Source organism: Saccopteryx leptura, chromosome 2 (genome assembly GCF_036850995.1).
Source record: "Saccopteryx leptura isolate mSacLep1 chromosome 2, mSacLep1_pri_phased_curated, whole genome shotgun sequence".
In the NCBI taxonomy this organism is placed as follows: domain Eukaryota; kingdom Metazoa; phylum Chordata; class Mammalia; order Chiroptera; family Emballonuridae; genus Saccopteryx; species Saccopteryx leptura.
In genome coordinates this window covers 14,683,908-14,704,198 of record NC_089504.1, presented here as the reverse complement: position 1 = coordinate 14,704,198, position 20,291 = coordinate 14,683,908, and the positions used below count along the sequence as shown (strand labels likewise).

The window sequence follows — 20,291 nt, the reverse complement described above, 5'->3', positions numbered from 1 at the left end:
AAACGTCCAGTACGTGTGTGCTGAGTGAATGGATAAACAAGCGATCAGTGAGGATCACCGTCCTTATAACCTGACCATTAGCTTTGCAGAGAGAGACCCAGCAAACGCTGTTGGACTCGGATGTGGGTTTTGTGAGCTGAGGCCTCGCAATGAGCCTGCATCTTTTTTTCTTTTTTTAAAACAATGCTTTTGAGGTTTTCATTTTAATATGTGAAACCTGGCTACTTGTTTCAGGGAGCGTTTATGGAAAAAAAGCTTCCACTTGGCTCTGAGGCAGCCCATAAAAATGTACCGAAAACTTAGACCAGTTAGAAGTTCGGAGCTATTGGAGGACCCAGATGTGTGACGCCATACACCCTGGTGAGGCCCACTGTATTTCAATAATTCGTTCTCTGGGCAAGAGGATGCGTTCTTCATTCCTTCCTGGTCAAAGGATGGGGCCCAGAATCTGTTAAAGAGAAACCACAGCTTTCAAATAACAGACAAATACATCTTTAACACAGGCAGTCTGTGATTCAGTTTCAAAGGGTATGGTTTTAACTGCAGCAACTAATCAGAATACCCACACCTCTCCCTCCCTGCCAGCTTTCCAAATCCTACTCATCCCTTGGTTCAAGGCTGACCTCCTCCAGGAAGCCCTCCTTGATAACCCCAGCCTATTAGGGGTTTGTTCTTCCACACGACTTAAAACCTCCAGAGTTTCTTCCTAGCTTCAGGGTCAAGTTCAATTTTGTTAGCTCGGCATGCAAGGCCTTTGTGATTTGGCCCCTTCCCTCTTCTGTGGCCTCTTCTCAGACTCCCCATTTCCAACCTTGATCTGGCTGTGCCAGAACCTTCAGCTCCACCTCTCCCCCCTCCATGGGGGCCTCAAAGCCTTGGACTGTACCCTTGCCTTGGCTGGGTTTCCTTCTTTATGTGGCTGCATGGTATTTACTCCCCAGACTCAGTCCAGGGCTCTCCTCTGGAGGCTGGGAGAGGGTGGGGAGCTGGAGTCCCCCAGGCTGGGTGAGGTGCCCCCGCTTCAGCTGGCTCCGGGAGTGCTCGGGCGTTCCAGCAGTCCACTCCCTCACCGCCTCCAGCCTCTCTCCTCCCGGGGAGCTTTGCTCACCTCCGTGTTCACCTGGCTCAGAGAAGGGGCTCCTTTTGCAGCCCTGCCTCCTCACACCTGGCAGTACCCCTGGGTCATCTGAGCAGCTTTAAAATGCTGATGCTGCCTGACCTGTGGTGGCGCAGTGGATAAAAGCGTCAACCTGGAAATGCTGAGGTTGCCGGTTCGAAACCCTGGGCTTGTCTGGTCAAGGCATGTATGGGAGTTGATGCTTCCAGCTCCTCTCCCTTGTCTCTCTGTCTCTCTCTCTCCTCTCTAAAATGAATAAATAAAATTAAAAAATTAAAAATGAATAAATAAAATGCTGATGCCTGAGTTCTCCTTTGGGAATTTGATTTAATTGGTCTGGGAAGTGGCCTGGGCATGGCGTTGGTGAACATGGGTTAAAAAGTTCCCCAGGTGGGATTAATGTCGAGCAGCACTGTAATTTATAGTGTGCGACTCAGGGCTTCCCCAGCAATTCCTGGGAACTGCCCTCCAGGCCCCTGCTGGGGAGTGTGGCCTTGAACTCACAACCCACCGTATTCGCCAAAAGTTGTGTTGAAAGAGATACTATCATCCATTTATCTGGCTCAGCAGTGCCGAGTAGCTTTGCACTCACCACAGGCCCACCCCACCCTCCAGGGCCTGTCAGGAGAGACCACCTGCATGACAATCACCTGTTAGAGAGACACCTGTCTGAGCCCAACCCAAAACCCAAGGAGCAGAACCTGGGACTCAGTGCTTCGGGTGCGCAGTAACGTGCCACGCTTCCAAACGCCCTGACGTGGGCTGCGAGCTCCCAGGGGCCTGCAAAGCCAGGTAGGGAGGTTCAGGACAAAGGGCCTCTGGGGAACCATGGAGAACTACTCAGCTCTGCCCAGTCTTTGTTCTTGAGGCCTCATTGTCAAATCCATTTTTTTTAAATGGACCACCAAAATCTGGATTTTTATGTGAAATTTGTTTAAGGTGGACAACTAATACAACTTAAATACACTTTTCAGGCCAAACAAAGCTTACCTGAGGCCTGCGTTTGGCTCGCGGGCTGCCAGTGTTTCCCGTACACCCTGCATATATACTAGATTAGAGCGGCAGGCTTGTGCTGCGGGCCGTCTCTCTCTTCTGAGCTGCCTCTCTGCTTTGGGACGCGGGCCAGCACGAGGGGAGTACAGGAAACAGCCTGAGATGTGTGCTGTACGTGCACTGAGTACGCTGTGTGGGGACACGACCCCTCAGGTTCCACAGGGCCAGCTCTTCACGCCAGCGTACTAGAAAAACACCCCTCTGGTCTTGGGTGTACGAGAGTCATGTTTCCCTTCAGCAACTGGTCTGTTCATGTCTGATGGACCCTGAACCACGTGGGCTGGGTTCCGCCTGCTAGAAGCTCAGAGGACAACCTGTGGCCTGTCCCTGTAACATGCTGGGTCTCAAGGCCTGTACCTTGTGTACCTGTCTCATTCCTGGCGTCTCCTGACCTTTCCAACTTCTTTTCCATTTGTCAACCCATCCCATGGCCACATTTGTACATTTTTATTCTCTTGTGTATCGGGTAAAGAAGTCGTGTTTAAGTGCTTTCTGAAATAAGGCAAGCTATAATAAGCCCATACAAAATAGTAAATGCCTGAAAACAGTTTGTTGAGCAAGTGACTACCTGAATGATTCATCTTGCGGTCCCCTCAGGGCCGTGCCCAGAGCAGGTGTTCAGGAAACGAGGGGCAGGAGGATGGGGTGGAAAGTGACAGTTTAGAGCCCTGTCATTTCCTAATGACTAGTACCTTAGCCAGCTAAGCTCTCTTAGGCTCAGTTTCCTCATCTGTAAAATGGGGTCCATCTCAGCACCTACCTTTTTGGAATTTGGGGAGGACTGAACGAGATTGCAGATGTCAAGTGCCTGGTACACAGTAGGCACTCAATAAATGGCAGCTGTGATTATTAATAAAACACTCTCATGTATGATGTCATTATTTAACAGCCTAATTACTAATAAGGTGTGTGGCACAAACGGAAGTACTCTCGCTCTGCTCAAGCTGAGAGAGAAGCCACGTGTACCCACTGGGGGAATAAAACAGATGTGCTCCTCAGCTCTCAGCCGCGGGCTGCTTCCCACGCTCAGGTCACCCCTGGTTACAGTGCCTGCTGCAGGGAACGTCTCATCCGAGTGTGTGGCTGCCCCGTCACTCTCTTCCTGGCGTGTGCAGGTGCAGAAACACCTGGTCTGCTTCTCCCATCACTCGGCTTGCCAGCCCTAGCCGTGTGCATCCTGTTCTGGAAGTCTCTGAGTTTTCCCCAAGCTTTCCAACGCCTCCCCCAGTCCTGCTCGTTCCCTGTCCCGGGGGCAGATTCCTGGTGAGCAGTCACTTGCCCTCCCTGATGGATGCACCCATGCTCAAGGAGGTTCGTGTCCTGTGGTGTTCAGGAGAAGCACTCACAGCAGACTGAATGGAGGGCCTGGGGGCAGTCCTCCGAGGGTGGGACACCAGCGTGACACTCAGGAACGGAACCCTCTAACACCTGTACAGGGAAGGCAATTCATCGTAAGTCCTTGCTCTGCCAAGTGGGTCATGCTGAACGTATGGTCTGCCTAGGCAAACTTATTCAGAGGGAGCACCACTGGGTAGGGCAGGGGTCCCCAAAGTGCGACCCCCGACCAAGAGCATCAGCATCAACTGGGAACGTGGGATGAGTGCAAATTCTGGGCCCCGCCCCAGGACTACTGAGTCAAAACACTAGAGGTGGAGTGGGGTGGCTCTCTGTTTAGCCAGCCCTCGGGATGACACGGACACACGGTCAGTGTGCACACCACTGGAGTAGTTCTGGCTCCTCATCTGTAGACAGGGGAGGTGCGCAGTAGTCCCCTCACCCGGTCACCCTCAAACCAACTTCTGCCCGTCAGCTACAACCTCATACTGTTCTGTGATCCCCACGGAATCGGTCGTGGACCCACAACAAGGCTGAGACCTGAGATCAAGTTAAGGGAAATCTAATCAGAAAGGTTGGTTGGAGTCCTGAAGTGACAATCTTAGGATTTTTATTTAAATGTTTCTACTACTTTTCCAGGACAAAGCAACAGGATCCTTGTGATTCCAGCAGCCCCTGGGCCCACCTGGCCCCTACCCTTAAGGCCAGCTCCCAGCCCCTGGTCACCTCCCAGTCCTTGGCACAGATGTTGGAGAGGCTGCGGAAGGCCAGCATTCCCTCCCCCCTCTTCCCTCCTCCCAGCCCCCCAAGGCAGGGCAGGGGCGTTCTCCGATGCTGCTGCCTCCCCTCCCTGGCCTTGGCCAGCTCTGGTGGAAGGCCACAGCCGGAAGACCTCTCGGAAGGCCTCTCATGGCGTGGAGGCCCCAGCCACCGGGGAGGGGGAGGGCGTGGAGCATTCCAGAAAAGGCACGGGGAGAGCAGGCAGGGGGCTGGGAGTGCAAGTGCCCATCGCTGCCATCCATATGCTGCTGGGCTCGGGCGGGCACCTGGCTCGGCCCAGGGGGACCACCCTGGCAACCAGCTGCTGCTCCCTTTTTAGGCCCTTGGCCACCCCTCTCTGCAGCAAGACATATTTTTATGTGTTTATTGATTGGCTGTGCCCCCCAGCCCCCACCCCATGCACAGGCAGTGTTGACCACTGATTGCCAAGACTAGCACAGGGGGTGTCAGCAGGATCTGCTGAGTGAACGCCTAATACACGACTTACTGGTGGAAGGCTCTACGGATGCTCCCCCTTAATAAACCCAGCACACAACCCACCAGAGCATCAACTTCAGCAAATATTCTTGGGAACCTGCTGAGTGTCAGGACCTTATGCTGTGGTAACAGCTGACCGCCAGAACCCTACTGGACTGGTGATTTAGCTTTGCCTGTGGGGACAGTTGAGCTCAGAGCTACTCATGCGACTTGTCCAAGGTCACCCAGCTAGGAAAGAGTGGGTCAGGATCTGAAACCAGGTTAAAGGACTCTGGGTCCAGGGGGCGGGGAGCCCTGCAGGGAGGGGCCTTAATCTGGCTTGGCCTCCCTGGGTTTTCTCCTTCTCTCACTTGGACCCCAGTTCCCATAAAGTAAGGAACTGACTCCTTAAGAAAACAAAGCATAGAAACCTCCCGCAAGCTCTTTCCCAGCTTCGCGGATGGGCAATTAGCAAAACTGTCAAGGGTTTTTGAGCTTTCAAATTTCAGGGAGAATGGCTGCCTGGAAGACGAGTCTGTCATCCTCACGTCACGTTTATGTGACAGCTAGAAGGGCACAACTGCCTGGTCAACAGGCTCTTTGGGCGACACCCTGGGAACCTTCCAGTTGAAATGAGGAACCCAATAAGGACACCCGTTCCTAGTATTTAACAGTGACCTGGAAGTAGGCAATGCAATAAGATGTGAAGCCATCCGGGGGTGGGAGAAAGACTCTACTATTTCTTAAGGACTCTGAAATTGGAGTTTATATTAAGTATCTTTTATAATACTTGAAGTACCTCAACAAAGGTAGATAGTTTATGTATTATAAATATATCATTTCAATTTCTTAAGCGGTGAGATGTCAGGTGCTTGGTGCACTTAGCAAAGGGCTTTGTTGGAAGATAAATTAGTAAATGTTTTAAGTCACTGCCTCATCCTGCTGTTCACAGCCCGCAGGGTCACACACAGGTGATTCACCTCCCAGCAGATGGAACCGACCTCGATCCTTCCGTGCTCCAGCCCAACCTACCTTTCTGCCTTCCCCTCCGTGGTCCCACCTCACAGATTATCCGGAGCTGCATCTGCTTCCCACCTCTCAGTCCGTATTCTCCCCCACACCCCAGTCTTCTGCATCTCAAAGTATATATATATATTTGTATTTTTTCAAAGTTAGAAGCAGGCAGGCAGGGAGACAGACTCCCACATGCACCTGACCGGGATCCACCCGGCACGCCCATCAGGGGGTGATCCTCGATCCATCTGGGGCGTTGTTCTGTTGCATCCAGAGCCATTCTAGCACCTGAGGCGGAGGCCACGGAGCTGTCCTCAGGGCCTGGGCCAACTTTGCTCCAATGGAGCCTTGGCTGCGGGAGGGGAAGAGAGAGACAGAGAGGAAGGAGAGGGGGAGGGGTGGAGAAGCAGATGGACGCTTCTCCTGTGTGCCCTGACCGGGAATCGAACCCGGGACTTCAACACACAGGGCCAACGCTCTACCACTGAGCCAACCAGCAAGGGCCCATCTCAAATATTTTAAGGCTGAGTTTAAATACCACCTCTTGCATGAAGCCCCTCCCTGCTTCACTCAAAGGCTCTGGAGTCCTGTGCTTCCTCTGAGTATCTCTTATGTACCAGTTTCCCCCACCGAACTCAGAGTTTCCTGAGGGTGGGGTGCACATCTTAACTCCCTCCCTAGGGTCTGGCACAGTTGGTCTCAGTAAAGCTTTGCTGAAGAATGGCTGCCTCCCACCCTGAAGAGCCTGTCTCATCCCAGCAGGTATAAGCCATTACAGCTGTAGGGCCGTCACTGTCCGTAGCAGCAGCTTCCCTACCAACCCCTTGTGAGCTCAGTGCTCAGCGAACAGGATGAGGTGTTATTGCCAGGACACCAGCTCTGGGAAGTCCCCGTAACTTGCGAGCCCAGACCTTCCCTTGCTATTCGCACGCACCAAGGAAGCAAGTCTGTCTCCATTACTGACAGGCTGTCAGTAGTGGGGACAAGAAAAAGGAGCCTGACATGTCCCTTCATGCATGGCAAGATGCCGTTGCACTCACAAAGCCCGAGAGCTCCATTATGGTATCCGGGCCCCGAGGAAACCCTGTGAGCTGGGCAGGGCCAGGCCATGACAGGTAGGCAGCGGTGCCCAGGCCTTTCTCTCTGCAGTTTCTCCCGTCGGCACCTCCTGCGAGGTCCACAGAACCCAGCCAGGGTGGCACACGGAGGCAGAGGGGACGTTCCTGCCAGCGCGCCAGTCTCGGCTGTTACCTGCAGAACTGGAGGGGCCACCAAGACGCGGCCACGGTCTTTTCAAACTTGGCTCAGTTATGACCAACTTCCAGGATCATACACTCCATGAAAGCTTCAAAACAGGTTTTAAAAAAATTCTTTCTTTCGTTTTACACACATATTTAAAAGGTCAACCTCTGCTAGTGGCTCAGAGACACTGATCAGCCAATGAGAGAAAAGTAAATACCTTGGTTAATCAGGTGACATGGGATTCTGGAAAGCGTGGAAGGTGGGCCCCCCCAGGCAGGGAGTGGAGAGTTCATGCCCCTCTCCTTCTTCACACTCCTTCCGGCTGTGGCTGGGAGCTCAGGGACCTGTTTCACCTGGAGGAGGTGGAGGGGAGTCCGGCTGAGGGAGGCGCGGGACGCAGGGCCTGTGTGCGCCTCTGCGTGTGACGGAAGCTGAGCTGCGGGCCTGAGTGGCAGGTGCCATGTGGGCCCGCTCAACCCGCCCAATGGCACTGGAGGGGAGTGAGACTGCTGGGCCTTCCCAGAACCCCTGCAGTCGCCGGCCTCACCGGGGCCAAGAGGCCTGGCGTTAGAGACTTTCTAGGCTGGGAGGAATCTTGAAGGTCTTCAAATCCAACCCCCGATCTGGATGCCTTCCCCCATCCCAGTGTAGCCCTCTGGCTTTGCGTGGTCACCTCCAGTGATGGGGAGCTCAGCGCATGCCTGGACAGACTGGATTCACTTTGGCAACCTGTCCCTTCCGCCCCTCGGTTCTGACCCGGGCAGGAAGACAGCGAGCACGTCTACAGTTCTCCCTGGTGGCCCTGCCCAGACCTTCCCGAGATCAGGTCCTGTAGATCACTGTCCAGGTCCCGGGTCTGACCCCCACTGCCTGCCCATCTCAGGCAGAGTCTCTCTCAACATCCAGGGCTAGCTGCCGGGCCTCCAGTGTTACGTGGTCGGTGCGGAGGGAACCATTCTGCCGCCACCTCCTTCCGGACCTTCTGCCTTTGTGGGTTCAGCCCAAGGTCCTGTGTTCCTAGGCTGATGGCTGCCACAGTCAATCTCTCAGCCCTGCTCAGATCAGGCCAGGCCCGGCCTCTCACTGTGCCTCGGGATCTTGGACACCAAGGGCAGGACCTCCTCCAGTCCGATTGGTGCTCCCTCAGGAGGCAGGTGTGGCTGCTTGTCCCCGTCAGCCCTAAGTGCCCGTCTCCACAATGCACTTGAGGAACATGGTGTCGTCCTTCACGTAGGCGTGCTTGGGCGACTGCAGCCTGCTGAGGGGGAAGAAGAGCGGGCAGCCGCTGGCCACGTTGGTTTCACTCTGGGGCCGCTGGAAGGACGCCGAGCTCAGGTCGGGCCGGAAGGCGTCAATGGCGTGCTCACGGTTGTTCTGGTCCAGGAGCATGAAGGTGACCTGCAGGCCAGGGCGGGCGTGTGGGAAGTCAGGCTCTGGGCAGCGCCCCCAGGGGCTCAGAGCTGGTCTGTGTCTGCCACCTGTGCAGCCCCTCGGACCCTGAACTCAGGCTGGTTAGGAGCCAAAGAAACAGTGTAACGACAACACCTGGAGTATATATAGCAAGCCTCTGGGAATGGAAACACCACATATTCTAGGCCAGCTTGGGGGCTGTCCTATAATTAGGGATCATGGTCTATCCAACAGGATAAGGGTATTCAGATGCCACAATTTTGGTTGGCTGTTGCCAGCTCTAGGCGGGACTGAGCGCTGACAAGGAGGCCGGACTCGACCTGTGATACCCCTTTCTGTTTGGTAGTTAGCTAGGCTGGAACACCCCAAGCAAGGCAGGGGGGCAAGGACAGCCCCTTCTGCTGAGGGGCTGTCTATCAATGCCTGGAAATGTGAATTGGGCTTCTGTCTGCACAGAGCTCATATGTGTACCCCCAAGAAGCTGATGACCTCAGTGACACAAACCCTCTTCCCTCATACATGTCACTGGAACACGAAATGTCTTCCCACTGCCCACTGCATTGGTTCTCAAAGATGGCTGCACTTAGAATCCCCTGGGAAGGTTTTTAAAATCCTGAGGCTCAGGCCTCACCATTTACTGTAGTGAGACCCAGTCACTGGTATTTTTAAAATATCCCCAGCAGGTGTGGGAACCACTGATCTACTGACTCATATCCAAACCACTGTGGTGCTCCTGCCCTTTTAAACATTTTTAAATAGACTTTATTTTTTAGAAAAGTTTTAAGTTACAGCAAATTGAGTGGAAAATACAGAGATTTTCCCCATATTCTTCCTGCCCCTATACAACCTCCCAGACCATCAATACCCCGTACCACAGTGGGACACGTGTTACAATCGATGAACCTAGATGAACCATTATTATTACCTCAAGTCTAGTTTACCCCAGGGTTCATTCTTGGTGGTGTACATTCTATGGATTCGGACAAATGTGTAACGACATGTACCCATTATTGTAGTATCCTACAGAATAGTTTCATTGCCCTGAACATACTCTGTGCTCTGCCTAGTCATCCCTCCCTCCCTCCCCTAACTCCTGGCAACCACTGACCTTTTTACTGTCGCCAGTTTTGCTTTTCCAGAATGTCATATAGCTACAATCATACAGTGTAATAGCCTTTTCAGGTTGGCTTCTTTCCCTTAGAGTACGTATTTAAGCTTCCTCCATGTCTTTTCATGGCCTGATAGCTCATTTCTTTCTGGTGCTGAATAATATTAAGTTGTCTCAAGGTACCATGGTTTGTTTACCCATTTATCTACTGAAGGACATCTAGGCGACTTCCATGCCCAGCAATGGATAAAGTTGCTATCAATACCCATGTGGAGGTTTATTGTGTAGACCTCAGTTTTCAACTCATTTGGTAAACACCAAGGAGTGTGATTTCTGGATCATATGGGAAGGGTATGTTTAATTTTGTAACAAAGCATTAAACTGTCTTCCAAAGTGGCCACACCATTTTGCATTCCCACTAGCAATGCTTCGCATCCTTACCAGCATTGCGTGTTGTCAGTGTTTTGGATTTCGGACATTCTAATAAATGTGTGGTAGCATCTGTTGCCTTCTTTTTTTCTGAAAATGCTGCTAGTTCAGGTTGGCCCCACAGCACCTCCTCCAGGAAATTTTCCTTATTCACCCCCCAGGTGAATTTCATTTCTACTTGCCTCCCAGGGATATTGGTCCAGGCATTTTTGCCCCTGGACTCATGATGCTGGAGGGAACCCTGGCTGTTAGATGTGAATTCAGGCTCTTGTTTTAGTAAAGGAGAAGCTGATAATGCAGAGAAGCCAAGGACTTGCCCAGGGCACCCGGCAGGTTCATGGCTAGACCAGAACCAGGACCCAGGCTTCACCCACCCCCCTGCCCCCCTTAGCTTGTACCTTGTTCCGGAAAGGCCACGGCAGCAGAGCATCGTACTCTCCTTTCATGATCACGATGAAAAGCGACAGGTGGGTCCTCTTCCCTGTCCCGTCCCCATTCAAGTAGAGCCTCAGGCACAACTTGTAGCCATACTTGGCAGTGTAGAAAGCTGGAATGTGGAAGCCAGGATCAGCACAGAGGTAGCTGGGGCGTGCTAGCTTTGCTGATGAGGAAACTGGGACCAGCAGTTAGGTATGCCTAAGGCCTGTGGCTCAAAACTAAGACATCTAGGGTTGGAGCTCAGTGTTCTTCTCAGTTGTATACAGTCAAAGGAGACCTAAATCTTGGAGCTCATCTAGCCTAGTGGCTGCCAACTGGCCATCAGAAGCACAGGTTGCCAGGCCCCGCCCCCAGAGTTTCGGACTCAGGAGTGCTGGGTGAGGACTGAGATCCACATGTCCAACAGGGACAGTGATGCTGTTGGCCCAGGGACCATGCTTTTGATTTAGCTGACCTGCATGTTGCAGTTGGGAAACTGAGCCCAGCGAGGGGTTGCTGTCTGGCCCCACAGTATGCTGGGGGCAGAGCCACGATTAGGGGCCAGGCCTCCTATATCCCAACAGTGACTTCTTTTGGCTGCCCTAGGCCAAGTGCTTGGGGGCTCCTGGAGGCTAGGGAAGAGTGGGGCAGCCCCTAGTTCTGCCAGGCACCCTTGACAAGGCCCCTGAGGGATGAATCACCCACTGGTGACGAAGCACAGGGGCCTGTGGGCTCTGGCTTGGCAGCTGAAAGGGCCATGCCGTGTGGGTTCCAGAGGCTGTCACTACAAGGGCCCCTCTGAGAGGGGGTGATTGTGGCCAGGGGGTCAGGGCAGGCAGGAAGGGGCAGAGGAGAGACAGGCTGACACTCTGACTCATGTCTGCCCCTTACGTTTGGTAGAACAGGGAGCGAGGCGCACTGCTTGCTCTGTCCCTCTCAGGAAAGAGGAGGAGGAAAAGCCTACATGTCGGAGGTGGGCCACTCCACGTAGGGGCCGCCCTGCTCCTGAGGAAAGGCCTGGCTTTGGGACCCAGCCTTGCTCTGTGGGGTGGAGCAAACCCCGACGCCCTTTCCTCCTCTAGCCCTACTGGCCGGTGCTTCAAAGGAGCTGACAGACAGGAACGGTATGAACCTGGGGCAGAAGGGAAAGGCCGTCCAAATCGTCATCTGCAGAAATCTTCCTTAATGACCCCCATTTACATAGATACACATGAATGAGGAGAGGGGAGGAGCACACTCGGCTGAGCACTTTATGCACAAATATACACAGTTTTATAAACAGAAATCAATCATTAAGGGAAACATCTACTGTGTGACTGCTTTATGTGAGGCGTCCTGCGAGGCCCTGGGATCCCAGAAGTAATTAAGAACTGCCCCGATTAACTCAGTTCTTACCAGTGTGCTACCCACAATCGCACACTTAGTTCTCCACTTGTCTAATTTCAGACCACTGGGGCTCCGAGGGCCGGGGTGCCACAGTATTTGCCTGTGAGAATCGTCCTCTGCATCCGCTCATTTGCACAAGCTTTGGTTCAAGGCACACTGTCTTCTGCATCTGACATCCACATAATGGCAGATAAAATATTTATAATAATTTTATTCCTGCCTGCAGAATGTGACTGGACTCGGGGAGGTGCAAGGTGTGGCAGTTCAAACAGCTCGTGTTCTACGTGCTGAGCCAGGCACCGACCTCCTCTGTGGTCCCAGCACGGTAGGTGGCCTGAAGGGGACATGGCCCTAACTAGACACGGAGTTGGCTGTCCCCCATGCTGTTTTCTGTGCCCCTGGGGAGGTGTTACCTGGGGAGAAGAGGCTGACGGTCCGGCCGCAGGCCGACTCATGGCACCGCCTGGTGACATTTGTGATCTTCCACAGGAAGGTGCCATCGAAGGAGGCCTCCTCCATGAGGCGCAGGCTCTGCTCCAGCTTGCCCAGGGCCTGGTCTTTCTGGGCCAGTGTCCGCTGCAACTCCACCACCTGTGGGGAAGCCCATTCAGCCAGGGACAACAGAACCTGGCTGGGGAAGGCGCAGTGTGGAGACGGACCTAAAAAAATGCCTTTCCGACAGTGTGTCCCTCAGGCACGGCCTCTGCCTTTGCACATGCTCTGTCTCCTGCCTGGAACCTTCTCCGCTGGCCACTCCTACTCCTCCGCCAGAAATTCGCTCATGTCGCCCTTCCTCTGGGGAGCGTTCAACCGCTGCTCTAGCTCAGCTGGCCCCTTTCTCTCATCTGTGTTCTTTCAGAGCCCTTATAGCAGTTTTACGAGATGTCCTTTTCTGCCTTTGCTACCAGAGAGATGTCTCCTTTCTGAGGGCTGGGACCATACTTGTTTTCTCTTTGTGTAAAAAGCCTTGCATGATGCCTGGCATGCAAGAGGAGAGCCAGGAAGTTTGTTGAACTGAAGACACAGTCGCTGCCCTCAGGAAGGCCACCTTCTCACTGAGCAGGAGTTACATAAATACAGGCTTTATTCAGTCTCTCGAACCCAGGCCCTGGCTCTTCCGGTACGGTTCCCCGTTGACTTTTGAAAGACTACAGAAATATTCTTGGGTGTGCTCATGTAGGAAAGTCAGAAGTGGAAGTGAATATTCTTAAAGAAATTGAATCCCCAGTTTTACTTATGACAAAGTTGAAGTCCTAAGAGGGAAAGTGACTTGTTCAGATCTGCAGAGCAAGTTAATGTTGGAGCTGGAACTAAAATCCAGGCCTAACTCAACATGAGACAGTGATGCAATGTTGCAACAACAAAAAAAAGGCAACATTAACATGGTGACTGATTATATTTTAAAAAGTATAAGCTCTGGAACAAAGGAGGAGAAAACAGTCCTATACTACCAAGAACTTTCAGATAAGTGGACTATCTGGAGTTGGTCTGGGACCATCATTCTGATGTGTGGAATCCTTTAGAGCCAGAGCATCTGAGAGCAGCATGAAACGACAGGCTGTGATGAAGGAAAGGCATTGGGGGTGTTCAGCCTAAAGAAGGAAATACTCAGATAGAATATAATCACTAACTGCTCATCGCTGAAGGACTTCCACAGGGTCTGGAAGGCAGATTTGTTTTGTGGGCCCTGAGGGGGCAAGGCCAGGAACAATGCAGGGAAGACACAGAGAGGCTGATTTCAGTCTGGTGTAAGAAGAACTTTCTAATAGTGGAAAATGTCCCGCAATGAAATGAGCATCTTGGGAAGGAAGTACCCTACCATGAGAGAAACTCAAGCAAAGGAAATGAAGCACTGGATGGGGGGACTGACCTTAACTATAACTTCTAAGTGCTCCACCTACAAGGTCTGGGGACATAGTAGAAAAACTTTTGATGGGGGAGTGACTGCTGTGAGCAGGGAGAATCCTTCGGAGGAAGGCTGACCCACTGCTCTGGAGACAAGATGGGGCGAAGGGGACCCCCTGGGCCGGCCTTGAGGTGACCGTGCCCCTCACGCTTACCCTCTGTTCCAAGCTCAGGATGAGCTCACGGTCCAGCTGGCTCTGGTGGATGGAGGCGGCCAGGGCCAGGTTGGAGGCCTCCACCTCCTTGTTGAGGACAGCAACAATATTCTCAAACACGCGCAGCTTCCCCTCCAGGTCGGCCAGGAGTTTCTCCTTCATGAAGTGCTGCAGGGCCAGCATCTCCTGGCTCTCAGAGCAGGGTGCCCGGTAGCAGTCCACCTCCAGGTCCCCAGCCACCTCCACGGCCGCCTGCAGCTGCAGGTCTGACAGATTCCGCTCCAGCGCCAGGGGCCCCGACCCCAGTCCTGAGCCCAGTGAGGCCTTCCACTGTTTCATGAACCCCAACAGCAGGTTTAGGTGGGCGGCCTGAGAGGTGACCTCATGCTCCTGCATGAACTTTGCGCTCCCCTGCCAAGAGAGCGGGGCTGATCAGTGAAAGCAGAGACGGTTCCCAGAGAAAGTCAGATCCATTCACCCAGCAAAGGAGAAGCTGTTTTGTGTGCAGTGAGGGGGACTGGGGGGGCCCTGGCATCACACATGCCCACGGTGAGCCATGTGCATCCCATCTCTAGAGCAACAATTCTGTCCTTTGAGTGCTGTGGTGATTCAGCACCATGGAGAGAGGCACGGGGGCCGGGGGGTGATTTTAGTGACGCTACAATACTGAGATGAGACATTAAGAAGAACTTTGCTGAGTACAGAAATAATTTACTAGTGAGATTTGTTGTTTGAGAAATGTAAGGGACATCCCGAGGAGAAGCTTGGTGTGGGAAAATCCTAGCGGGGCTGCAGTGGGGAGACGCAGCTGTCTAAGGCTGTAGTGCACGGTGTTCTTTCTTACTCTCCGATTCTCACCTTGAAGGAGCAGCCAACACCTGCAAAGGGGCACACAGCTCCATCTGCAGCCACCTCAGGGTGGTCCTGGAAATAATAACATGTCACAGATGTTACGGGATTCCCAGTGGGACCACTGGAGCTCTCTGCAAAGCACCAAGATCCAACAGGGTACGTGCGTGCTGGGCTGGGCTTCTGCCTGGCTGACCCCTTTTGTGACCCTCCCTCAAAACAGGATCAGGCCCTGGCCGGTTGGCTCAGCGGTAGAGCGTCGGCCTAGCGTGCGGAGGACCCGGGTTCGATTCCGAAGTGCCCATTTGCTTCTCCACCCCTCCGCCGTGCCTTCCTCTCTGTCTCTCTCTTCCCCTCCCACAGCCAAGGCTCCATTGGAGCAAAGATGGCCCGGGCGCTGGGGATGGCTCTGTGGCCTCTGCCTCAGGCGCTAGAGTGTCTCTGGTCGCAACATGGCGACGCCCAGGATGGGCAGAGCATCGCCCCCTGGTGGGCAGAGCGTTGCCCCTGGTGGGCGTGCCGGGTGGATCCCGGTCGGGCGCATGCGGGAGTCTGTCTGACTGTCTCTCCCCATTTCCAGCTTCAGAAAAATGAAAAAAAAAAACCCACAAAAAAACCCAGGATTAGGGCCCCTGCTGGGGTCCAGGGCAGCGGGGCTACTTCTCCTGTCGGGACAGCATCTATGCAGCCCTGTGATCACCATTCACCGTTTGGCTGCCCCACGGGTCTGGGGCTCTGTGAGGCTGTGTTCCTAGTGCTGAGGGCAAGGTCTGGACAGAAGAGACACTTGGGACATGCTGGCTGCATGAGTGAGCACCTCCATCCTCCTGAGGCCGATGGGGACACTCCTCACAACTGCCATCTGCATCTCTCTGTGGCAATCCACTTTGACCAAGGAATGCCCGCCTTGCACGGCTCTCCTCCTAGTTAATGCACAGCTGAGAGCAGGGACACAGCAAGGAGAGGGTGTCTCAGTGCTCAGCAGCGACTTGACCATACTGTTAACCTATTTATAGGTCTGAGGAGTTTACAAAATGCTTTTGTGGTCATAATTCTTCCTAGGGCCCCTGACAATGCTGTGGGGAAGGCAGGGTAAGTTTCTTGTTCCCATTTTACTGATGAAGAAACTGAGGTTCATAGAGGGGAAGGGATTTGCCCAAGGAGGAACAGCTAGAAAGTAGCATAGACAGATACAGGCTCTTCCCACACCATATCATTACAGTTGACCCCTGAACAACATGGATTTGAACTGTGTGGGTCCACTGATATGTGGATCTTTTTTTCCCATAAATACTTGTACTGTTTTTGATCTGTGTTTGGGAATTATGGATGCAAAGGGCCGTTTGCATTGATCTATGCCGTTTTATATAGGGGACTTGAACGTCCACGGATTTGGGTATCTGTGGAGCATCCTGGAACCAATGTCCTGTGGATACTGAGGAATAACTGTAGTAGTTAAGTTTGGGGGCAATCAAAAGTTATACACAGATCTTTTGTTATGTGGGAGGTTGGTGCCCCTAACCTCCACACTGTTCAAGGGTCAACTGTAACTCTTAACAAGAGTAAGCCCATGGGGGACTGGGACAAAAGTTTTTTCCAAAACATGGATTTCAAAAAAGCTTGTATCCAGAATATGTAAAGAACTCTTACAATTTAATAATAAGAAGACAAACAACCTAATAAAAGATGGGTAAAATACTGAACGGATACGTTACAAAAGGAGATATATAAATGATAAGCCTATGAAGAGATGTTCAGCATCACCAGTCAACAGAGAAATGTAAATCAGAATGAAATATCACAGTGAAAATGTATAATCAGAGATCAAGTCACATGCATCCAAGAGACAATTATTTTAAAAAGAAAGAAGAAATTAATAAATATTCAAATAAAGACTACAGAAGGGATAAAAATTATTTACAGACTGTATTAGAGTAGAATAAATAAGACCAAAGTAGGAAATTGATAATTTATAAACATTTAAGAAATAAACATAATTCATGGGTAAATAAAAAAAAAAATCACAGTGAAATACCATTATCCACTCACTAGATGGCTGAGATGAAAAAAGAATACTAATACCAAGTCTGGGGGAGGATACAGAGGAACTGAAACATATGCATGTTGCTAGTGGGAATGAAAAATGGCACGGATACTTTGGGGGGAAAATCTATGGAAGTGTCTCATAAAGTTAAATCAGACTTACAAAAAGCAACTTACTTATCAACCATGCTAATAACGTTATCATACAAGCCACCCTCCCCTCCTAGAAATTTAGCCAAGAGAAACGGAAACATAAGCTCATGTGTGTATGTGAATGTTCGTGGCAGCTGTATTCATAATAGCACCAAACTGGAAGTGAGCCAAATACCCATCATCTGGTGAATGGATGGTGTGGGTTTTCCCCCTAGAGCTACTCAGCAATCAGAGGGACTAAAAGACCATATGCAATAGCAAGGAGGACCCTCAAAAACACTATGCTAAACAAAGGAAGTCAAACACAAAAGACTACATACTATGATTCCACTCTTAATGAGATTCTAGAAAAGGCAAAACTACAGTGACAGAAAGTGTATCAGTGGCTGCCTGGGGCTGTAGCTGGCGGGACTGATTAACCAAGGGCACAGGAGGCTTTCTTTGGTGCAGAAAAGAAACATTCACCGTCTTGACTGTAGTTGTCACACAATTGTATACATTAACTGGCATTCATCAAACTGTACACTTAAAATGAGTCAATTTTATTGCATATAAATAATATCTTGATTTTCAAATAGATCTGTTGTTGTTTTTTAAAAAATAATAATCAATGGGGCCAAATGGAGACTTGGATTAAAAAAAAAGGGGAGGGGAAAGGACCCAGGTCTTTTGGGCTGAGCAAATACAAAGCTACATTAGTTACTATTCTTTAAAAGTAAAATACCCGAGAACCGTGGGCTTAATGAGTATGGTTGGCTTAGGACACAAAACATAGCCCAGCAAAGGGCCGCCCCCCTTCGCCTTGCTACCCTGGGGTTCAAGCACACGATGTTCCTAACAAAGAATAGAAAACAGATGTTTTATTGGGGGTGGGGGTAGGGGTAGGGGCAGCCTTGGCAGGGAGACCATGCTGGCTTTGAGAGCTGTGCAGTGACTCAGCCTCTCCCAGCAGGTAGCCTCCTGACCTGTGGGAATGACGGAGGGACTGATGCTTGTCATGGACCTGGTTCCTGGTGAATGGACTAGGAGGCTAGAGAAACCTCTCAGGTCCTAAAGCTCCTGCCAAGTCCATGATTCGAATCCTCTGTGGTTCTAAGCTGGAAGTGAGAGTCATAAGAGGAATAAAAAGGTGGCAGAGGAAAAGAGCAGAATTCCAGAATCGCCATGCAGCTGGAGGGCTATGTGTTCTTTCAGCCAAAAGAGGTGTTGTGCAGTGTAACGAAAAGTCCGGCCCACGGCTGATGTAGGAGTCGTCCTTGTTACGATGTATGGATGGACATGGGCTGTGACCAGCCTCCAACGGCTATCAGAGGACGGGCAGGGGTGACTTGAGAGGCCTTCAGAGGCTTCAGTAGCCAGCCAGTCTGCCCACAGGCCCATCAGGAGTTAATCAGTCACTCATTCCTTAGAGTGTTATAGGAACTAAAGGGGGGAGGCTCTTAAGCCAACATGTCAGGGTGCAAAGCCCATTTCGGTCACATCACGTGCTAGCCGTGTGGCCATGGGGGAGTATTAATCTTTGCAAAATGGGGATAATAATAGTATCCTCCTTTATAAAGTTATTGTGAGGATTAAATGAGATCATACATGTAAATTCTGGTCTTAGTTATATATTGCCACAAACTTAAGGGCCTAAACCCTTGGTCGGCAAACTGTGGCTCATGAGCCACATACGGCTCTTTGACGCCTTGAGTGTGGCTCTTCCACAAAATACCACATGCGGGTGCTACCTTGATAAGGAATGTACCTACCTATATAGTTTAAAAAATTTGGCTCTCAAAGAAATTTCAACCGTTGTACTGTTGCTATTTGGCTCTGCTGACTAATGAGTTTGCTGACCACTGGATAGTTCTGTAGATCAAACAGCAAGGTTCTGGCAGGATTGTGTTCCTGCTGGGGGCTCTAGGGGAGAATCCGTTTCCTAATTTTTTTCTAGCTTCTAGAAGTTGCCTGCATTCCTTGGCTCATGGCCCCTTACTCCATCTTCAAAGCCAGCAGTAGAACATCTTCCAGACCCTCTCTGACGGTCTCTAGTCTCACTCTAATGGAGATCTTTGTGATTATACTGGACCCACCAAGATAATGCAACATAATCTCTCCATCTCAGGATCCTTAATTTAATCACATCTGTGTACAATAAGTCCCTTTTGGTACTGTTATGGGCTAAGTTACACCCCCCTAAAATTCATGTGTTGAAATCCTAATCCTCAGAACGTAAGTACATTCAGAAATACAGTCTTTAAAAAGGTGATTAAGTTCAAGTTACAAGTATGGGCCCCAATTGATATGACTGGTGTCCTAATAAGAACAGAAGATTTGGGGCCCTGGCTGGTTGGATCAGTGGTAGAGCATCAGCCCAGCGTGTGGATGTCCCAGGTTCGATTCCCGGTCAGGGCATACAGGAGAAGCGCCCATCTGCTTTTCCAGTTCTCCCCCTCTAGCTTTTCTCTCTCTCTCACTCTCTCTCTCTCTCGCTCTCTCTCCCACTCCCCCTCCTGCAGCCATGGCTCAGCTGAAGTAAGCTGGCCCTGGGTGCTGAGGATGGCTCCATGGCCTCGACCTCGGACACTAAGAAGAGCTTGGTTGCTGAGCAACACCCACGATGGACAGAGCATTGCCCCCTAGTGGGCTTGCCGGGTGGGTCTTGGTCAGGGTAAATGTAGGAGTCTGTTGCTGCCTCCCCTCTTCTCACTAAATTGAAAAAAAAAAAAAAAAGAACAGAAAATTTGGACACAGATGTACAAAGGAGGACAATGTAAAGATACAGGAAAAAGATGGCATCAGTATCTACAAGCCAAGGTGAGAGGCCTCGGAAGAAACCAATCCTGTCTTGAATTTCTTGCCTCCATATCTGTGAGAAAATCAAGTTCTGTTGTTCAGGGTTCCCAGTGTGAGGTACCTTCTTATAGCAGCCCAAATAGACTAATATGGCCACATAAGGCAACATATTTGTAGGGATTAACATGTGGACATCTCTGGGGAACATCATTCTGCCTAATATGATACTCAATAAATGTTAGCCATCATTAGTAGTAGCAGCACGCCCTTAGCGTATGTTTTCTCCCTCTAGTGGCTGTCAAATACAGGCATCTCATTTAATCCTCACATCTCAAACTTCTAATAACTAATTCTATAAAACACCATTCTGCCATTGGATTTCCTTGGGGAGGTGAGGAACATCCCTAACTGTATCTGTATTTACACAGGACCCAAGCACTCTCGGATGCTATCACAGGATCCCTGTCGTCATCGCGGAGGCAGGCAGGGTAGGACGACCTTCACCATAGCACAGATGGGGAAATGGGTGACTGGCTTGCTCAGGGTCACACCAGGTTTGCACACTTGTGTAGGTGACTGAATTTGGGTCTTTGGTCCCATAGTCATGAGATCTCAGAGGGCTTGCTGCTTTCTCGGCACCTGAGTGAGCGCCGCCCATCAG

The 20,291-nt window shown here is 51.2% G+C and overlaps 1 protein-coding gene and 1 non-coding gene across 9 annotated transcripts in view; both read right to left on the bottom strand.

Annotated features, from left to right (window-relative positions):
* Positions 1-4,124: 4,124 nt before the first annotated feature.
* TRAF1 (TNF receptor associated factor 1) overlaps positions 4,125-20,291 on the bottom strand; it is a 34,035-nt gene continuing 17,868 nt past the window's right edge. For all 8 annotated transcript variants that reach the window (XM_066367292.1, XM_066367286.1, XM_066367284.1 and 5 more), the window contains 5 exons: positions 14,666-14,731; positions 13,808-14,218; positions 12,161-12,338; positions 10,343-10,491; positions 4,125-8,395 (listed from right to left, as the gene is read on the bottom strand). In XM_066367292.1, coding sequence (XP_066223389.1) covers positions 8,177-8,395; positions 10,343-10,491; positions 12,161-12,338; positions 13,808-14,218; positions 14,666-14,731 — 1,023 coding nt within the window. In that variant the 3' untranslated portion in view covers positions 4,125-8,176. The remainder of the gene's footprint in view (positions 8,396-10,342; positions 10,492-12,160; positions 12,339-13,807; positions 14,219-14,665; positions 14,732-20,291) is intronic.
* On the bottom strand, positions 6,184-6,259 carry TRNAT-UGU (transfer RNA threonine (anticodon UGU)). Its single transcript has one exon. It is a non-coding gene; the product is annotated as a tRNA-Thr (tRNA).